At 39.6% G+C, this 21,045-nt stretch overlaps 1 protein-coding gene across 11 annotated transcripts in view; it reads right to left on the reverse strand.

Moving 5' to 3' along the window:
• The window catches only part of TATDN1 (TatD DNase domain containing 1), a 39,204-nt gene that overhangs the window by 15,218 nt on the left and 2,941 nt on the right, over positions 1 to 21,045 (reverse strand). Inside the window, exons 1-10 of one of the 11 annotated variants that reach the window (XM_066379463.1) lie at positions 20,640 to 20,725; positions 18,192 to 18,343; positions 17,839 to 17,904; positions 15,040 to 15,089; positions 10,120 to 10,183; positions 8,328 to 8,471; positions 8,165 to 8,207; positions 5,188 to 5,273; positions 5,062 to 5,102; positions 3,420 to 3,496 (exon numbers count right to left, since the gene is read on the reverse strand). In XM_066379463.1, the coding sequence (XP_066235560.1) occupies positions 3,420 to 3,496; positions 5,062 to 5,102; positions 5,188 to 5,273; positions 8,165 to 8,207; positions 8,328 to 8,471; positions 10,120 to 10,183; positions 15,040 to 15,089; positions 17,839 to 17,878 (545 nt within the window). In that variant the 5' untranslated portion in view covers positions 17,879 to 17,904; positions 18,192 to 18,343; positions 20,640 to 20,725. Of the gene's footprint in view, positions 1 to 3,373; positions 3,497 to 5,061; positions 5,103 to 5,187; positions 5,274 to 6,183; positions 6,412 to 6,915; positions 7,047 to 8,164; positions 8,208 to 8,327; positions 8,472 to 10,043; positions 10,184 to 15,039; positions 15,090 to 17,838; positions 17,906 to 18,191; positions 18,344 to 20,639; positions 20,739 to 21,045 lie in introns of those variants that run through there. The other 10 variants (XR_010750502.1, XM_066379461.1, XM_066379459.1 and 7 more) reach the window with 10 other exon arrangements.

Here is a 21,045-nt window from a genome sequence, read left to right on the forward strand (position 1 = left end):
TTCTTCTTTTCCCTGGCTGCCTTGAGAATTTTTTCTTTGTCATTGGTTTGTGTCATCTTCATTATGATGTGCCTTGGAGTAGGTTTGTTGTGGTTAAGAAAACTTGGTGTTCTGTTTGCTTCTTGAATTTGAGGCTTTAATTCTTTCCATAGGCTTGGGAAGTTCTCATCTATTATTTGTTTGAGTATATTCTCCATTCCATTTTCTTTCTCTTCTCCCTCTGATATACCAATTATTCTTATGTTATTCTTTCTGATGGAGTCAGACAATTCCTGTAGGGCTTTCTCATTTTTTATTATTTTTGAGTCTCTTTCTTCTTCTCTCTGTTGTGCCTCAAGTTGCTTGTCTTCTATTTCACTGATCCTGTCTTCTATCTGGGCTGTTCTATTAGCTAAGCTTGTTACCTCGTTTTTCAGCTCTTGAATTGAGTTTTTCATTTCTGTTTGATTTGTTTTTATAGTTTCAATTTCCTTGGTAATATATTCTTTGTGATCGTTGAGTTGTTTTGATTTCCCTAAATTGCCTTTCTGTGTTTTCTTGTACATCTCTGAGTATTTTTAAGATTTCTATTTTAAATTCTCTGTCATTTGGCTCCAAGGCTTCCAATATGTTAAATCTTTTCTCCATAGATTTTTCCACATCTATTTGTGTTACCTCTCTGTCTTTTGTATCCATAATGTTCGATTTCCTTTTTCTTATTGGCATCTGAAGGTGGTCTTGATGATAGTGTTAATTGGAATTAATAAAAAATAAAAAGAAAAAAAAAAAAAAAAGAAAAAAGGAAAAACACTCCACAAAAAAAAAAAAAAAAAAGTAATAATTTATTATTTCCCCCTTTTTTCTTTCTTCTCTTCCCCCCCTCTCACCTCCTTAGGGAAATATCGTGATGACCTGTGAATTATATTATGCTAAATGGAACAAAAACTGCCTATAATGGAGGGCCTAATTTGGGGTGAAGAGTTCAAGGGGCAAAAAAAGGGGGTAGGGACCTACTAAATACAAAAAAAAAAAAAAAAAGGGGGGGGAGAAAATCTTAGACAAGCATAAAATGATTTGTTTGTAAGTGATGGTCGACTAAGAGATATAATGAGAGGGATGAGAGGGAAACAGAAAAAAGGAGAGAAAAAACAGTAATTAAAAAAGAAAAAAATAAAAATAAAAATAAGTAAAAATCTGTTGTATTAAGTGGAGCGAAGACTAAATACAATGGAGACTTTGGGTTGGGAGGAATGCTAGTGAGTTAAAAAGCAATGTAAAAAGTGCCCAAAATGCCACAAAAACAAACAAATAGAGGAAAACCAAGAACAAAAGCAGAAGAAGAAGAAAAAAAAGAACAACAACAAAAAAAACCCCACAAAAACTTGACTCCCAAATTAAATAATTTGTTCGTGATTGAGGCTTAAATGGGAGGAAAAGTAAAAGGAGAAAAGAAGAAATGAATAGAAAGGAAAAAATAAGAGTAAGAGAGAAACGAAGGAAGAAAAAAAGGAAAGGAACAAAAAAAAACAAAAGGGGAGAGAGTGAGAGTTAAGGGTTTTGGAATGTAACCCTAAAGGAGAGTTAGGATGAAGAAAAGAAATAAAATGTAACACTCATGGGTATTGTAGTTCAAGAAAAGCGTAGCATAAGATGGGCAGAGAGTAAAAGGACCGAGGTGGAAGAAATAGAAATAATAATAAAGGCAGTAAGATAGAAGAAAGAAACAACAACAGCAAAGAATTAGTGGAACAAGTTATAAAGTCTGTGGATTTTTCTTGATTTTGAGAGGTTAACTTCTTCCTTTTTTCTTTTCTCCCCCTTTTCCTGGTCGGTGACTCTGTACCCCAGGTTCTGCCCCTGTGTCACTCTTAGGTAGGAATTTGCAGTTGATGGGATTCTATGGCAATGTCATATAATTGGCTTTAGTCTCGCTGGTAGTCAAGGCTTGATGGCGTTTGCAAAGTCCAACAATGAGAGAGTTTGCTTTCCTGGAGTCTCTTTCCTAGTCTCCCCTTCCTGAATTAGCAGCCTGGTGATCCAGCTATGAGGCTGCCACTGCTTCTGACTGGGGAGTAAGAGGCTCAAAGAGCTGGGAAATCCCCACTCTATCCTCACTCAGCGCAAGACTCTGGGTAAGGCTCTGGTAGAGCCTCCAGCGTAATCAGGTGGGACTGGGAGTCAATTGTTGTCAAGGTGACTGTTCAGCGCCTATCATTAAGTTGGACCACTCAACCCAGGCTTTCCACACTTGGTAGCCTGTTTTGGCTGGGAAGAAGAAGCACTAGTCGCTGTTTGCTTTATGGATCTTAATATCTGCCAAGTCCCTCTTGTTAGGTATATCCCTGAATATGGAGGCTCTGTCAATCAGAACTTGCCCCCGCCCCTTTAGCGAAAGGCACTTAAAAATATCACGCCTCTTGTTTTGGATCGCTGAACTGGGAGAGATCTTATCAATTAGAGCCCCGCGGGTGCGTAGATTTCGTGGGTTAAGCTAATTTCCTTGATTGGATCCGCAGCTGTGCTCCAGAAAGTATTTCAGGCTGGCTGCACGCCCCTCCCCCCAGCGCTTGATTGTTAGCTTGAATGGCTGGGTGAGGTGCCCCGCCCACGGAGAGAATCTCCTAAGAAAGACAGCCTTGGCGCTCCTCCCGGACCACGGCTCGGGGCGCGTGCGGTTTCTCGGCACGCCAGTGGCCGGGGACCGCGGCACAAGGCGCGCGTGCGGTTTCTCAGCACGCCAGTGGTCGGGGACCGCGACACGGGGCACGCGCGGGGTTTCTCCGCACGCCAGTGGACAGGGACCGCGGCACGGGGCGCGCGCGCGCGGTTTCTCAGGGTATGCTGGGGCGGCTGCCAGTGCCCAGTCTGCGGTCCCCGAGTGTGGGCGGGCAGCTGCACGTGTGGGTTGACTCACCACAGGTGTGCTCTCTCCTCAGCAACAGTCCTTTTGCTTTCAGTGTGTGTGTAACTCCGGAATGCTCCGAGGATAAATTTTTCTGTTTCTAATTGATAAATTTGTTGAGATTTTGGGGAGATCTGTCGGACGCGCTGCTCACGGCGCCATTTCCATGACGTCACTCCCATGAACAGTATGTTTTAAAGGGACAAAATAACCTCAAAATGAACTGCACTGCAAGATAAGGCTAGCTGCTGAGCTCAACATAAAATTATTTCCCATTATTGGAACAAGGGTGGTACTTTTTAACATTTGAGCTTTAAATTGCAATAGTGGTGTTTAATTTCCTACATAATTACTGAAATTCTCAGGCCAAGGTCAATGTAAAATACAAACTTTAACAACAAAATTCATATTATCAGCAATTCACTATAAAACAATTTAAGGAATCTGCTTAATATAAATGCTTAAAAAAAACCCAAAAAACCAAGAACCTACCAACCATTAAATCCTATATAGAGATCCTGGTCCGTCAAGAACCTACCAACCATTAAATCCTATATAGAGATCCAAGTCCGTCAAAGTAGCGGCTGCTTCCTTGGTACCATCAAATGAATGCACCTAAAGACATACAGGTATAATTTTTAAATTATATTTAATGACTATTCCTTTAAAATTCTAAATAAAATGAGATATTCTAAGCAAAAATGTAGGTGCATTAGAGTCTTTGCACCACAAGATTTCAAATGCAGTGGCCCCCACAATTTTAATTTTCAAATGATTTTTCACAATTATAACCTGTCATCATCTTCAGTGACATGAGGCAAGAAGGAATTAGTTGGCTACCTAAAATTTCTGTCTTTGTGGCTCTCTCTCCACCAGCATTATGGTATGTGATCTAATAAAGCACACATCTCTAGGAAGGGGGACTGGACCAGGTAGCCACATTCTTAGACCAAAGGCATGAGGAAAAGTTAGAAATGCTATAAAACTCCTTAATTATTTTAAATGTTCAATTTTTTGGTTAGAGGATACTTTTTACTAGAAATGACTTTTAAGAGGCACGTGTTAAGACATTTATAGAGGTTGTGAGGACAATGCTAATAAAATGTAAATCATTATATAGTTAATAATATCAGCTCATTAGGCAAAAAAAAAAAAAAAAGCAAAAAACATGCTGTTTTTCTCTTTCAAAGATATAGGAGCTAAGGCAGTTTTAATACTTTGGGTATTTTTATGTAATCAAAATCAGTAAGTAATACTCCTCCTCTACCCAGTGTTACCACATTTATACCGAGCCTAGAGTCTGAATAGGATAATGATAACATGTTTCTCAACTAAAGGATCAATTGCAGGGTCAGTGAACTACAGCTAACACTGTGCACAGTATTACCACCACAGCAATGCAACAAGCATGTGTATCACTAGTGCGTGTGAATATGAGGCTGAGAACTTGAAAGAAACATGCAAGTGTCACAGCAATGTAACGTGGATATACTATCAGTGCACAGTGCTATGTCCTCATTCCTTAACAGGCATAGCAGACAGGTGACGTTACACACTTGGATAACAGGTTTTTGCTGGAGACCAGCAAATCTCTCCTGAAATTATGTATGAAAATATACAGATCTGAGCATTTTTCTGAGGCAGATTTTTAAAGGAGTCCATGATCCCAAAAAGATTAAAAAAATCACTGATATGGATCCTCAAGTTAAGTGATGGGTACATAATATTTATGGGACATGTCTCAAGATTAATGATTAAAATGACCACACAGGAGAAGTGTTTAGAACGGAAGCAAATGACAGCAAGGAGAATGAGTCTTTAAGTCAGAGTGAGTAGAGACAATGAATACAGTATGCAAGAAATTAGGAAGACAAACCTGAAATGAGTGTTAAATTATTTTTAAGTATTATTAAAATTAGGTTTATCTTGCTCAAATTTAAGAATGACTGATAGAAGAGGCAGAGGAAAAAGATCACACACGGTTAATATGAGTACATTCAGGGGTTTCCTTGTGAACAGAATTCTAGTCTTTCTTATACTTTAAATAATTAAATCTACATGGCTTTCAGATAATGAGAAGAATTTTAATTTTATTGCTTCCATTTGAATCCCTTTAGAGGCTAACCTTAATAACCAAGAAGCTTTGTGCAACATCTATTAAAAATAATGCTTATACTTACTACTCCACCTACACACCGATCTCGATTTCTTTTCATTATGTCTGTGAATTAAGAAAGACAACTTTTAACAAATAGCTGGATTTTTGCAAAGTTTAAATTCTAAGTAGTATTTTAGCTTTAACTCACCCAGAAATTCAGCATGTGAGTTTCGACAGTGGAGAAACATTGGTAATTTTGTTTGTTCTGCCAGTTCAAACTGTTTTTCAAAATATCTGCATAATGCAAAAGAGTTTCTTGTTAAAATTTTTATTTTAGCATGAGAAAAATAACTGTCAAATGATCTACTTTTAGTTAAAGGACTTTCCCGCAGAAACAGAAAATTCAGACACTTAAAATATATCAGGCTTAGGCCCTGGCCAGTTGGCTCAGTGGACATCCCAGGTTCTATTCCCAGTCAGGACACACATAGGAAGTGACCATCTACTTCTCTTTCCCTCCCTCCACCCTTCTCCCTCACTTGCAGCCAGTGGCTTGACCGGTTTGAGCGTTAGCCCCAGCACTGAGGATGGTTTGGATGATTTGAGCATTGGCCCTAGATGGGGGTTGCTGGGTGGATCACAGTTGGGACACATGTGGGAGTCTATCTCCCCTCCTCTCACTTAAAAAACAAAATAAAGTAAAATAAAATATTTAAAAAACACAAATCTATTCAATGACCATAAATGCATCAGATTTTATTCTATTTTAAAATGTTTAGAAAACCACATAATATCAAGAGTCTTCAACACATTAAATTCCATTTCGTTAAGAAAACAAGAAGTCCTTAAATATTCTTCAGTCTCCATAGTGTATGTCTTAGAAAATTAAAGTTGTGCTTCCAAAAATATGTTTCCATATGGTTGCGGTGTTGTTAGTGGTACTATCATGGTCAGAAGCACCAGACATGAAAAGTTTAACCACTGAAGGATTATTTTTCATAAAAACTAAAAATGTCCTTACAGGTCTGGAATAAAGCCTTCCACTAGGCATGTTAGAGCTATAGTGTTATTTTAAATTAAATGTGGAACAGGAACTACAAAAGTTGAGTTCTTTCAGTATAAAAAGTTGCTCTGACACAAGCAGTCCTAATAAAATAGTGGCTCAAGTAGGAAAATAGAATCTGTCTACACTTTGCCTCCGTACCGGGCGGGTGTCCTGCTTCTCCCTGCGGGAGCTTCTGAAGAACACTGGAATCGGTATTTCTCTCCTTCAAAGAGCATCTGTAATTCACAGCAGTTCTAAGTAGTTCTTCTTTGTATCACACTGGAGGCACCTGGTAACCATTTAGTGAATGGAGTTTGAACTCTCTATTACAGATTAACATCTGGACATTGGCACGTGTGTTAAAGCATAAACTATAGCCTGAGAAACATAATAAATTCTGATCCTAAGATGAGGAAGTACCTTCAGAGCAGTGAAATAGAATTGATACTATTAATGTCTTCATTTAATACAAAAAATTGAGTTTAAGGTTATTTATGTTGCATTTTGCAATCAGTTTTAACTCATCAGTGAAAAGTCACATGAGACAAGAAACCTTGGGGACTCTGCCACTGCCCTTGAAAGTCACACCAGGCTTTGCCTCACGAGGCTCATCTTGGCTGAAAACAGACACAAAAGTAGAGGAATTATCTGTGGGCTTAACCTGAGAAACTACTACAGACAACAGTTTTTTCTACTTCAATGTGAATATGTGAACTTTTAAGGTTAAGTGAGCTGACAAACATGACTGTCAAGAGAGACACAAGGATTTATCATGACCCTGCCAGTCATCACATGAACATCCTTGAAAAACACAGGTCATGTCACTAATGAACAGCTCTGACAGGTTATAAACACAAGAGGATGAAAGACTTCAGAGACCATTACTCTCACCCATCCTCTGTCACCTGGTAACGGGCCTTCACGCTCCAGGAATTCTGGAGCTTGAAGTTGAGGGCACGACAGACTCACTAGTCACACTGCTTCTCATCAGGGGCATTTTCAGCTGGGCTGGACATGTGAGGCTGTTGTGGGGGGCCGGGGAGGGAGAGGGAGAAAGTACTTTTGGCATGTATAATTTGAAAAACCCTTCAAGCTACCAATTCACTGGCTTAATCACGATCACATGACAAAATGGTTAATTATTAGATATGCTAATTATTAAATATTATGATAGAGCTAGATAGTATCTTAAGAAAGAATTTGATCCAGACTCTTCATTCATGTATAAGCAACTAAGCCAAAGGAAGGCTGTTTATTCTTTTTTAAAATTTTTATTTATTGATTTTAGCAAGATAGGAAGGAGGTGGGAGGAGGAGCGGGAGAGAGAAAGAGAAAGGTTGATCTGATCCTGTATGTGTCCTAACTGGGGATCGAACCATCAACCTTGGGGTTTTGGGACAATGCCCTAAGCCAGGGGTCCCCAAACTTTTTACACAGGGGCCAGTTCACTGTCCCTCAGACCGTTGGAGGACAGGACTATAAAAAAAACTATGAACAAATCCCTATGCACACTGCACATATCTTATTTTAAAGTAAAAAAAAAACAAAATGGGAACAAATACAATGTTTAAAATAAAGAACAAGTAAATTTAAATCAACAAACTGACCAGTATTCCAATGGGAACTATGCTCCTCTCACCACCAATGAAAGAGATGCCTCTTCCAGAAGTGCGGCGGGGGCTGGATAAATGGCCCCAGGGGGCCGCATGTGGCCCGTGGGCCGTAGTTTGGGGACCCCTGCCCTAAGCCAACCAGCCAGAGCCATATCTCTTTTTGATATCTTTTCCTCTTAGAGCATATCCTCTACAAATAAATTCAATTCACTTGGTTCATGTATGAATGCATTTATTAGGCCAGTAAAAAGCAACAAAAAAGTCTCCATTGACTAAAACACCCCTTATTTCTACTGTTAAAATCAAATTAGATGGTTAATCAATCAGGACACTATTGCTCCATCCCTCAGGAATTGCACACAAGTATGCATGGAATTTGCTTCTCCTAACTTCTGACACAGGGTGGGAAACAACCCTGATGCTTACTCCAGCTACATATTCAAAATGCCTAAGTTCTTTCTTCAAAAAAAAAAAAAAAAAACACTCACAATTTTATAGTAATTTTTAAAGTCAACAAATTTCCTTACTTGAGCTGAGTATCTTTGGGACAAAACTGTAGTCGGTCAAAATCTTCAAAAAAGCCAAAAAAACAAACAAGAAAAAAAACCAAGAATCAATAATTGCTCATGACTTATACAGAACAAATCAATCATCCCCAAGGTCGCTGGAACGGGCCAGGCTGGCACTCACCGAGTCCACACTCCCCTATTGCTACAACTTTGCCCTTGTTGTTTTCAGCAAGATTCAGCAACTCCTTTAGGTAAAGATCAGGGTCATTCTTTTCAAATTCATCACATCTTGTAGGATGACAGCCAACTGTACTGAAAAACATAGCTAGCACAAAATAATGTCCTAGGATTATTTTCAAAATATTTTCCATATTTATATTTAATATACATAGAAGAGAATACAATTAATTTCAACTGGTTGATTTTTAACAATAGCAATATAACCTATTCCAACTACCAGAATGGCATTAGGTTAATCATACAATTTATACAACTCTTTCCAAAGCTTGGTATTTTTTTTAAATTAATTTACTTATTTTTACATGGACAGAGAGAGAGATAGATAGGGACAGATAGAACGGAGAGAGATGAGAAGTATCAATCATCAGTTTCTCGTTGGGACACCTTAGCTGTTCATTGATTGCTTTCTAATATATGCCTTGACTGCGGGCCTTCAGCACACTGAGTAACCCCTGCTCGAGCCAGCGACCTTGGGTCCAACCTGGTGAGCTTTGCTCAAACCAGATGAGCCTGCGCTCAAGCTGGCAACCTCGGGGTCTCGAACCTAGGTCCTCCGCATCCCAGTCTGACGCTTTATCCACTGTGCCACTGCCTGGTCAGGCCAAAGCTTGGTATTTATTGAGCCTTGTAGAATGGAAAATGAAACAATTTCGTTCCCCTTAAAGGGGGTGACTTAAACAGTGGAAGGCAGGATTCGTTTTTCTAATAAAAAAATAAAGCTCACTTAACTGGGCGCCATATTTTTTGATAGTTTGAATCATATGGACATGAATGTGGAGTCAGAAAGGGCTTCTGAGTGGTGGCTTAAGGTACTACTTGCACCAGAACCCCCTGGGAGAGGTGTGGCGCCTTCCTGGGCTAGGATGCAGATGTTTACATATAAAGGGGAACAGCTTCTCAAGCTCTGAGGACACAGGTATGTGGAGACCAGTGGAAGACAGCTAACATCAGAGATCTGAGAACTTTTAAAAACTATCTGTCTAGGGATAAAAAGTATGGAAGACAATATTCTTATACACCTAAAAGCTCCAGGAAGATGATTAATTTTATGACCTCGGTCACTAAGAAAAAGTATCAGTGGATCCTGAAGAGATTTCTATAAACATAGCTTTTAATAAGTCAGTATTTTGAAAATTAATGTGTCTAGCAGATGAAGCATGCTGCCCTCCAAAAAAGTTAATAAATAAATGAATGCAAGATAAAGTAGGTATTTTATACAATTAGGAGTCCCTTGGGAACCAATTCTAAAACTTCACCAATTTTAAATAAATGCAGAATAAATGAGCATAAAGTAAGCATGAGGGATTATGTAGTACATAATTACTTGCATTCCTGAGGCCCTGCACAGTGTCTGGTCTGCATAATATTTAATAAATGACTTTTCACAGCTTAAGTCACAACAGAGCAAATAAAAAGCAACTAATCTTAAACACACAACATACACATGAAAATTCTCCATCAGGAATATGTGAGATTAAATTATCTACCTGGTGACCTTAACTCTCATTAACTGAAATATTAAAATAATCCTTATTTAAGTACAAGCTCTGCTATACCAGTGGGCACTCGGAAGTTTTTCATCTTAGTCACTTCTCATTGAAATTAGTCTATTTTCCTATTGTTCCTACATCTACAGTCGTGATCCACTGTATTGTACCTGAAGCAATTCTCAGAAAGACTTCTTCAAAATAACTTAATTCATATTTGTTTTGGTAAAAGGAATATGAGGATACCATTTGTGTGTGCCAAATGCAGTGCATCTTTACTGTCTTGCAGATTTCCACCTGTAATCATAAACTGAAATAGAAAGAAAGAAATGAAGCCCCCTTTAACAACGTATAAGCAACAGTTTCCCAAACACGCCTTCCTGCTTGTTTCCAGAATGCTTTTCTCTTAGGCTGTCACACACATACCCGTACTTTAACGTTCCGCTGACAGATCACCTCCTATGTAGAGCCGTCCCTGTCTAGCCCGCTCCACATGCATGCACACACACACAATTACACAAGACTTCATCACTCCTACCAGCTGAAATGTATTCACAAGTCTGTCTTTCCTTAAGACCATGAGTTCCTTGAGGACAGAGAGTGGGTTGTGAAACATTGCAAAAGACTGACTAACTAAAGATGTCCAATTTTAGCATTCTCTTCATCTAACTCAGTGGGGTTCCACAGTGTTGATTAATTTCTCCCAAGTATAGTCCCAGGATCCTCAGGAGATACATGAGGTCAGACCATTCTCTTAACAATACTAAGACGCTCTCTGCCTTTTTCACTCTCATTCTGTCACAAGTGTGCAGTGAGGTACTGCAGAGGCTACATGATGTGTACTATCACCAGACTGCAGACACAGATATGAAGGTTCAGCAGTTTCTATTAAGCCAGACATTAAAAAGGTGTAGATGCAAAACAATTCTACTCATGTCACTAAATTCTTTTGGTTTTGAAAATATATTTTTCTTAAGTATATGCTATTTGTTATATAATATTATTTTTAAATTAACACATATTTTAAGTTTTTATCAGTTTTAATTTCTAATACAGTATCTAGCAACAGATAAACTCACATAAGCAAAAGCTCTTTATGGTCCTCCGTAATATTAGAACATATGAAGGTGTTGTGAGACCAAAAGTTTAAGAATGACTGGATTAATGTGTATCGATGAATTCTTTGTAGGGAAATTTATGGTTCTTGATTAAGAAGTATACTTCCACACAGCCATTAGAGGCATTCAGAACACCACCTTTGCATTGTTAAAAAGAAAATGTCACTAAAGAGCTATGTGTTGATGGTAAGTCCTGCTTAGGTAACATTCTTCTAAAAAAGTCATTTAAATATGAAGACGTATTATTTTTAAAAGCATTTTTTTTTTTTTTTTTTACAGAGACAGAGAGTCAGAGAGAGGGATAGATAGGGACAGACAGACAGAAATGGAGAGAGAAGCATCAATCATTAGTTTTTCATTGCAACATCTTAGTTGTTCATTATTGCTTTCTCATATGTGCCTAGACCACGGGCCTTCAGCAGACCGAATAACCCCTTGCTCGAGCCAGCGACCTTGGGTCCAAGCTGGTGAGCTTTGCTCAAACCAGATGAGCCCACGCTCAAGCGGGGACCTCAGGATCACGAACCTGGGTCCTCCACATCCCAGTGCAACGCTCTATCTACTGCGCCACTGCCTGGTCAGGCAAAAGCATACTTCAAGAATCTCACTGAGCTTAAATGAAGAATTCATTCTAGGTACAAAACTAAGGAGAAAACATACAAAACATCGGAGGAAGTATACATGATAACAGCCATGTTCATATAGCAATTTAAAACTTCTAAAATGATAGGCACTGAGTAACTATTTAGAGCAGGGGTCCCCAAACTATGGCCCGCGGGCCACATGCGGCCCCCTGAGGTCATTTATCCGGTCCCGCCACATCCACACTTCCGGAAGGGGCACCTCTTTCATTGGTGGTCAGTGAGAGGAGCATAGTTCCCATTGAAATACTGGTCAGTTTGTTGATTTAAATTTACTTGTTCTTTATTTTAAATATTGTATTTGTTCCCATTTTGTTTTTTTATTTTAAAATAAGATATGTGCAGTGTACATAGGGATTTGTTCATAGTTTTTTATAGTCCGGCCCTCCAATGGTCTGAGGGACAGTGAACTGGCCCCGTGTAAATAGTTTGGGGACTCCTGATTTAGAGGATGCAGAGCCGTAATTCAACCCTCAACCGCCTATACAACATAGGATACCGGATAGTAACAAAAATACTGGGAAATTTTACTCATGCAAGGTAAGTGCCCACCTTCAATATTTTAACCTATTAAATAGCTTTTTTTTTAATAGAAGCATTAAATAGCTTCTGATCAAGTCTGCCTTTTATTTATTTATTTATTTATTTATTATTTATTCATTTTAGAGAGGACAAAGAGTAGAGAGTATGAGAGAGAGAGAGAGAGATAGAAGGGGGGAGGAGCAGGAAGGATCAACTCCCGTATGTGCCTTGACCAGACAAGTGCAGGGTCCTGAACCGGCGCCCTCAGCGTTCCAGGTCGACGCTTTATCCACTGCGCCACCACAGGTCAGAAGTCTGCCTTTTATTTTATCAATAACCTTTCTAAACAGATGAAAAAAGTTAGGGCAAGACTAGAGAACCAAATATCCTCTCCCAGTTTACAATATGCTGAGGATGATAAGATGATAAACATAATGAAGGTTGTATACCAAATGCCTGATACAATAGCAAGTGCTTTGCATTCCCTATTTTATTTAACCCTCCCAACAACTCGGCTAGGTACTATTATCTTTCTCCATCTAGAGCAGTGGTTCTCACTTTTTGAAGTCGGGGTGCATTTAAAATCCTACAAATAATTGTAGGCGCTCTATATACAATGTTCTGAGAAATATGTTATAATAACTAAGTCAAATATTAGAGAAAAAAATATAAAGTCCAAGTGTGCTTTTATGGTAATTAAACGAAATAAATATGACAAAATTAAATTTATTCTGACATTAAAAAGTTTTTATGTTATATTTTTGAGTTATGCTTTTTAGAATTCGTAAAAAAGAGGGGCTAAAAATAAAAAAACAAAAAAGTTATCTTTTTATACACACACACAGATACATTCTTAGTAAGATTTAGTAAATTTGGCAGGTCCCGGTGCAAATGTGTTACGTTTTTTCATTCTTGTGTTTATGAGAAACATGAACCTGATGTGTCCTAGCGATTTCTTCAATGTTTGGGCATATATTTGAAAGGCAAACTCTCATTTCCTCGTCAATACATTGAAGAATTCCTCTCTTTTTACTCTTAATTGTGTTGAGTGCAGAAAACCCCCACCATATATATCATCTTAACTTTACACCAAACAAAGGATAGAAGAAACTTGCCTCCAGTCTTTCCAGTGAACAGGGGAGGATAGTGTAAACAATCCAGCACCACAGCTTAACAGCCTTTTCCACCTAATCAGGCAAGTGAGGTGGGGGGTTGGGCACTGTCAGCTTACAGCCAATTCCCCACACCTCTGTCCCCCCAACATCTAAATTCCAAAAACCCTGTTGGTGTTTTGGTCCCCAACAGGCACATATTTCTCTGGAATATCGTAGGGCACACCTGGAAATCTTCTAGGGCGCACACTTGGAGAACCACTGGTCTAGAGCAGTGGTCCCCAACCTTTTTTGGGCCACAGACTGGTTTAATGTCAGAAAATATTTTCATGGACCGGCCTTTAGGGTGGGACGGATAAATGTATCACGTGACCGAGACAAGCAGCAAGAGTGAGTCTTAGACGGATGTAACAGAGGGAATCTGGTCATTTTTAAAAAATAAAACATCATTCAGACTTAAATATAAATAAAACGGAAATAATGTAAGTTATTTATTCTTTCTCTGCGGACTGGTACTGGTCTGTGGCCCAGGGGTTGGGGACCACTGGTCTAGAGGAATGAAGCTCCCCAGTACAGTTACGAAGACTACAGCTGAGGCCTGGAAGCCAGGTTTGTGATGTCCTGTCATTCCAAAGTCCATGTGTGTGGCATTAGAAGTGTTAAGAGTAAACTCTTCAGCCTGACCTGTGGTGGCGCAGTGGATGGGGCATCGACCTGGAAATGCTGAGGTCGCCGGTTCGAGACCTTGGGCTTGCCTGGTCAGGGCACTTGTGGGAGTTGATGCTTCCAGCTCCTCCCCCTTCTCTCTCTCTGTCTCTCCTCTCTCTCTCTCTCTCTCTCTGTGTCTCTCCCTCTCCTCTCTAAAATGAATAAATAAAAAATTAAAAAAAAAAAAAAAAAAAAAAAAAAAGAGTAAACTCTTCATGGCTGACGCATAAAAATTTAGGAGCATGGTATTTCAAAGTATGCAGAAAAGCATTTCATAAATTAAACTGATTACAGAATGAGAAATCAGTGTTTTAACTTTTATCCTTTCTTACTACTTGTAAATAACATACAGTTTGAGAGCGGGAGACTGCAGAACTCACTTAGTCAGCAGGGTCGCTTTTTAAACAGGAAGTTATTCCGTGTAAGCAGTAGCCCCCAAGTGTGCTGATGCCACACCATGGAATTTACCCTCGTTTCTTGTGTGTATGGGTGGGCTAACTTGCCTTTTTTTTTTTAAGTACTAATTTTTAAAAATACCTATTCAAAGAACTTAACACTGAGCTAATATTCATTTGCTTAGAATTCTCTGAAAAAGTAGAAGGAATTTTACTGACAATCAAATTATTACTAAAAAATGAAAATGTCCTCTCAGTTATTTGAAATGATATACCCATAGTATAAAAACTAGGCTTGGTGACAGATACCTGTCTTTCTGATGATTGCTTAACTCTTAGTAAATGCTAAAGTGTGCCAGAAAATGTATTTAAAGTTTCCTCTTCAAAAGCCTGATAAGTGAAATAGATTTTTTTTAAATTTCAAACTTTTCTTATTTACCTCATTTCTGATCATATGGAAGAGCTACCCATGAGGTCTGTTTATTTAAATGGATACAAACAGAAAATGCAGATGTATGTTATTTCATTAACTTGCTAATACTACTTATTAGCAATACATACTCAAAACTCCAAGTGTGGCCTGGGCTCTTTCCCTTCTGTTCCTGTAGTATTTTAATCAAAATTTAGTTAAACAAAAAAAATCTTAAGAGTAACAAAAACTAGATGTTACCTTTTTAACACCGATTTGGACAGCTCTCTGTATCACATCCTGTAAGTCATCTGTAAAAGATGAACCCAATTAGGAAACAGGTAAATAAAAAATCCATTTATCTATATAATCACGTTTACTAAATCACAATCAAATCAATATTACTTGATGAGTACTTATCCATAAGAATAGAGTTAGTGATAACCTTTAAAAAAAAAGAAAAGAAAAAGCCATAAAAGGCAAACTAGATGAAAGTCACCATTTGACTATATTTTTATTGTTAGCCAAAAGGGGGAAAAGTGAAAACTCAGAGGTTCAACTAGAGGTGAATTCACTAACTACAATTTAAGTCATTTGCCTTGAATTTTAAACTTGTTGGTATGTTTTTTAAAATAAGAATAAAATAGACAATCATTAAGATTATTCTTACTATGGCTTTTCAGAGTATATGCAATGCCTTCCAAAATGTAATATCTATTTTTTTTCTTATTCTTCTTTTACCAAGTGACAGGAGGGGAGATAGACTCCCACATGCGCCCCTATCAGGATCCACTTGGCAACTCCTGTCTGGGGCCGATCTGCCCATCTAGGCCATGCTTGCAATCAAGCTCTATTTAGTGCGTGAGGTAGAGGTTCCATGGAGCCATCCTGAGGCCCCAGGGCTGATGCACTTAAACCAATAAAGCCATGCCTGTGGGTGGGGGGTAAGGGGGGAAGAGAGGGAGAGAGGGAGAGAGGGAGAAGGGGAGAGGGAGAGGGGGAGAGAGGAAGGAGGGAGGAGGGGGGAGAGAAGCAGATGGTCATTTCTCCTGTGTGCCCTGACTGGGAATCGAACCCAGGACTTCCACATGCCAGGCTGATTCTCTACCACTGAGCAAACTGGCCAGGGCATAACATCTATTTTTAAATGTTAGTTAATGCTGTCTTTCTAAAATTGCCATTCCCATTGATAAAGATTTTTTATTTCCTGACAGTTTTTTTCTTAAAATTTAATGTTAATTAACAAATTTTTTGGGAGATCCATTGTAATTACTAAGCTCAGAGAGGCCTGAGGTAAATGGATAGCAAAAGGCAAGTTATGTCATAAAAACTGATTCCTTAATTTCATATTTAAGCATCAGAGTAAATGCAACTGAAATTTAACTATTATTACATCTAGAGTGGCTATAAAATATATTTTAGACTAATACAACTTGGTGAACATATACTAAGTAGGGCAGCCAAGTTTTGCTAGATATTATAACCTAGAGTAATATTGATACAGATCACTATAAAACTTATTTTATAAACACAACTTATAGAAATGTTCATATACATGTTCACATAGCATGAAATCTAACTGCTAAAAGGCAAGGAAAGCAGAATGTAATTCAGGGGTCCCCAAACTACGGCCCGCAGGCTACATGCGGCCCCCTAAGGCCATTTATCCGGCCCCCGCCGCACTTCCGGAAGGGGCACCTCTTTCATTGGTGGTGAGAGAGCACAGGATGCATCCTGTGTGCTGTATGTGGTGGCGCCACAAAGTGCAGCGATGCAGTACGCACGCGTCAGGGCTCCGGAAGCGCGTCATATCACTTGTTTGGGCTAGCATTGACAAATATGGAACCAGACACTGACCATCTCATTAGCCAAAAGCAGGCCCATAGTTCCCATTGAAATACTGGTCAGTTTGTTGATTTAAATTTACCTGTTCTTTATTTTAAATATTGTATTTGTTCCTGTTTTGTTTTTTTACTTTAAAATAAGATATGTGCAGTGTGCTTAGGGATTTGTTCATAGTTTTTTTATAGTCCGGCCCTCCAATGGTCTGAGGGACAGTGAACTGGCCTCCTGTGTAAAAAGTTTGGGGACCCCTGATGTAATTTATTCAGTATGCTAACTATACTATATAAGTAGCATCATCTAAACTTCTAAATGAAGTAGAAAAGGTAAGTTTGAGGTAAGGCTTTGAAAAGCTAACATTTACCTTTCTTCTTTTAAGTGACATTCCTGTATTTAGAGCTTTCACTGAGTATCCTAGAAGCACAGTAAGAGTAGCTTCTGGCTCAGCTTGTTGATATGCACAATTCCATATTATCTAGAAACCTAAAACCTAATTTTCCTGTTTGCACTTACATAATAACAAATATAGTAATTTTCTGAGGCAATATTCACAGGCTACTTTATTGGAGAAATTCTGCTTTCAAAACCTTGTCACCATCATTTCCTGCTCAGTTACCTCACTGACATAATTAGCCTTGAAAACGAACGTGATGTGATAAGCAGACCCTTTCCTTCTGGCTAAGCTTTTCCTCAACCTTTGAGGCACTCTCTTCCCACCTGCACTCCAGGCGTCTAGGGTCTGGCAGGACTTGGCTGGAAAGGGGAGGGGAGGCAAGACAGGGAAGGTGGACTGCAGTGTCCCCTCACTCATACTGCCACATAGTCACCAGCTGAAAGGTGTTACAAAAACCAGACATTATACTGATGTTCAACTGTACACGATTTTTAAATTATGTGCCTTATTCAATTGCTTGAAAGACTAAACATCAATTATTTGTTGGCTTTTGTGCATATGGTTATTTAAAGTCCTATATTCAAAATGAAAAACTTCTACAGATAAGGGCTTGGTTAATAACACTTTGTTATAACAGGTGCTTTATAATATTCATTACCACGGTTCATCAAGGTAGCTTACAGGTGGTTCCCTTTGCTTACAGTTTCATCCAAGATGCGTAAGTCCTTTAGTATTTCAGTTGTGTGAGTGGGTTATGCTTTTCTAGATCTCCCTGAAGCAGACAATTTATCTTCATAGAGAAACTACCTTAATAAAACATTTACCTGGATGCTTCTGAACCCCCCTATAAATTCCTCTGAACATAGGATCTGTCAGGTTGATACCAATATCTGTGGAAAGTAAAAATAAAATAAATGATTAATAATGAAAAGCCTCTGTGTGAAACTTTTTCTTTAAATATAAATGCATTACTAAACTTTTCATCCTCACACTCATTCACTTAAACTAAGACTGAGTGCCTACAGTCTGTCAGGTGCTGTGCCAGACATCCGGGTTACACAGCTGAGTAAGAAGAACTCCTGCTGTCCAGAGACGGGGACCTGGGAAGGCAGACCATTAATAGACAATTTAAAAAGCAGACACTGGCACTATGGGACACAGAGGAGGAACGCCCTACCTAGTTTGGGAGCTGGCCCAGAACCTTCCAGAAATGCTGTTACAGTTATGCAGCAGAAGGGCGGAACCTGCAGACAGAGGAAGCAGCTGGAGCAAACATCCGGGGTGTGAAACAGCACAGTGATTACGGAGAACTGCAGGCCACTCCAGCTGCTGGAGAAAAGTATAGAGAAGGAATGACCAGAAAGGCCAGACCCAGCTATGTGACGGACACCTGTCTTTAAAGTATCAGCTGCAACAAGAAGGAGCAATGGCTTTTAAGAAGAGGAGTGAGATCTTCATCCTGGACATCTTACTATGGGGTCTGTGGAGGGTGGGACTTAAAGGGAGCAACTGGAATCAGGACATCGCCTTTGGAAATAGGCAAGAGCTCACATTTGCAATGAAGAAAAACTGGATTAAGGTAACACAAATAAAGATGCAGAAAGAATAAATTAGTTGTTTCCTTTTCATCAAATATTATAATGACCTTGGCCCTGGCCAGGTGGCTCAGTGGGTAAAGTGTTGATCTGATGTGCCAGAGGTCGCAGGTTCAACCCCCATCAGGGCAGCCACAAATATTTATGAAGACCAAACACTGCTAAACACTATGGTAAGGGATACAGGGACACAGAAATGAGTGAGACCCAACACTTGGTCCCTCCAGAAATTTACAGTCTAAATGGGAACATCAAATATATTTGTGATAAAATAAGCTAGACTATAAACATCACAAGGCAAGAAATGTTATCTTCATTGTTGTATCCCCAGAACCTAGCATAATGTTTTGTGAAAATAATATAAATGGAGAACTTTCAAAATGGAGACGGAGTTGCCCCCCAGAGGAACTGCCTTGCTTATTCCTCAAACCTTTAGAATGTTTAAACTGGACAAAATAACCTTAGGGCTGGGCCAAACAACAGTGTATTCCGAACAACTGTTCACATAGCTAACAGGAAAGCAGAAATCCTGACAAATACAATGGGACTAAAAATGAGATGTTCTTTAGAATTAACACCACCATGTGTAGCCAAAGACCAACTTAGCTTATTTGCACCTATAGACATTCCTTCCTTGGCTCATTACCACAACAGAAATTCCTTCCCTCTATTCTATCTCCTTCCCTTTCTCACAAATACCTTTTGCTTTCACCCCATAACTGGAACACTATTTAGATTTCTGCCTGAATCAGTGCTTCCCAGCAGTGCAATTCTTTTTGAGGAGGCGTGTTGCCTCTCTCCTTGCTTTCCATTTTGAGATTAACAGCACATAATGAGCCCAGGAGCACAAAGAAGGGGCAGTAACAGTTTGGCAGTGTGAAGAGAAAAGCGTCACGGAAGAGGTCATCTTGCAGCTAAAACTAATAGAACGGGATTTCTGCATACAGATGCACGTAAGACTCAAGGCTGGAAGAAATTCACTGAGCCTGAAGGGTGGTTCTCAACAGAGCGGTTTCCCAATCTCTCCTTTACTCCCCTCCCACCCCCAACATTTAGCAATGTAGATATTCATTTCTAGCTGTCACCACCGGGGAGTGCTACTAGCATCTAAGCTTGAGACCACGGATGGACGCTGCTAAACATCCTACGACAGAGACAGGACAGCCTCTCACAACAAAGCACTATCCCACCCCCTCTACCAAGTGCCATTCTTGATAAATCCTGCTGCAGAGTGTGAGACAAGGGGAAGAGCAAGATGTGAAGTCAGGCTGTGATGGCCTTGGGCAATAAAAACGCCATCCTTACTTAAAATAAACACCTTTTAGCTTTTAGCATTAGGAGAATCTCCAAGTTTGTGGTGGGAGGGGGCACTGCCCACCAAGAGGCCCCTACAGTATTTTTGCTGCACTTCACCTTCTTCGTATGTTCTCACTCAGCTTCTGCCAAGCAGGCCCTCTGTGAGCTCTGCTGCTTCAACATTAAGACAGACCTTGTGAGATGAATGGGAGTTTGGATCATTCAAGAGATGGGGGAGAGAGTATTCCAAGGTTCTGAAACAAGAGAAAGGCACAATGCAGAAAACTTCGAAGACAGGCAACAGCACATTTGCCAATGAAGGGTGGGACACGAATTCACAGCAGGGGAACTCTTTAAAGCAGGGGTCTCAAACTCCCGGCCCGCGGATTTTGTACTGATTTTTTTTTTGTTTTCAACTGCAGTGAGAAAAGTGTTGCGTAACAGTTGCCTTTTGTAGACCTAGTGCGGCCCGCCGAACGGCTGTGATCTTGCTCTGCGGCCCACATGCTGAGTTGAGTTTGAGACCCCTGCTTTAAAGGGTTGCTAACACACAAATACCATCAAATACCATAAACACAAAGTCAGTGGAATGGCCCGGTCACAAGAAATTAGCGTCTAGTTTCTTTTCATAGGACAGGAAGAAGACAGGGAAGAGGTGGACTGGGAAAGGAAACCCAGGGAGAGAGGAGCCCGTTCGCCTAGAAGAATCCTTCCCAGGCGGCCTAGTCATCCACCATTGGGGATCATCTGGAGCAGTGAACTGGTCTGCACTCCTTTGCCCATTTCCCCTTTGTGCAGCAGAGACATTAGATTTTTTTCAAAGCAATCTTTTCCTAGAAAACAAAGAGAAATGAACAAATGAAACTGAAAAGCCAGTAAATTTAACAAGTAAACTTTCTGATACTAATTTTAAAAGTGAATTAAAGATCATGAAGCCTTTCTAAGTCCTTGTCTCAACCTTACATGAATGTATGCTAAACTGTTCATCAGTGCTTACCCTGACACCAATTCCAGGCGACCCTACTTCCTCTTATAAACCTCCTCCCGATATGGGCCAGTCTTTCAGGCCCTAGTCACAGTGTACTTCAGAGATCTATATTCAGCTTTGGACCCAAGTGAGCCTTGGGCTTTAGGATATCC

Source organism: Saccopteryx leptura, chromosome 3 (genome assembly GCF_036850995.1).
Source record: "Saccopteryx leptura isolate mSacLep1 chromosome 3, mSacLep1_pri_phased_curated, whole genome shotgun sequence".
NCBI lineage: Eukaryota > Metazoa > Chordata > Mammalia > Chiroptera > Emballonuridae > Saccopteryx > Saccopteryx leptura.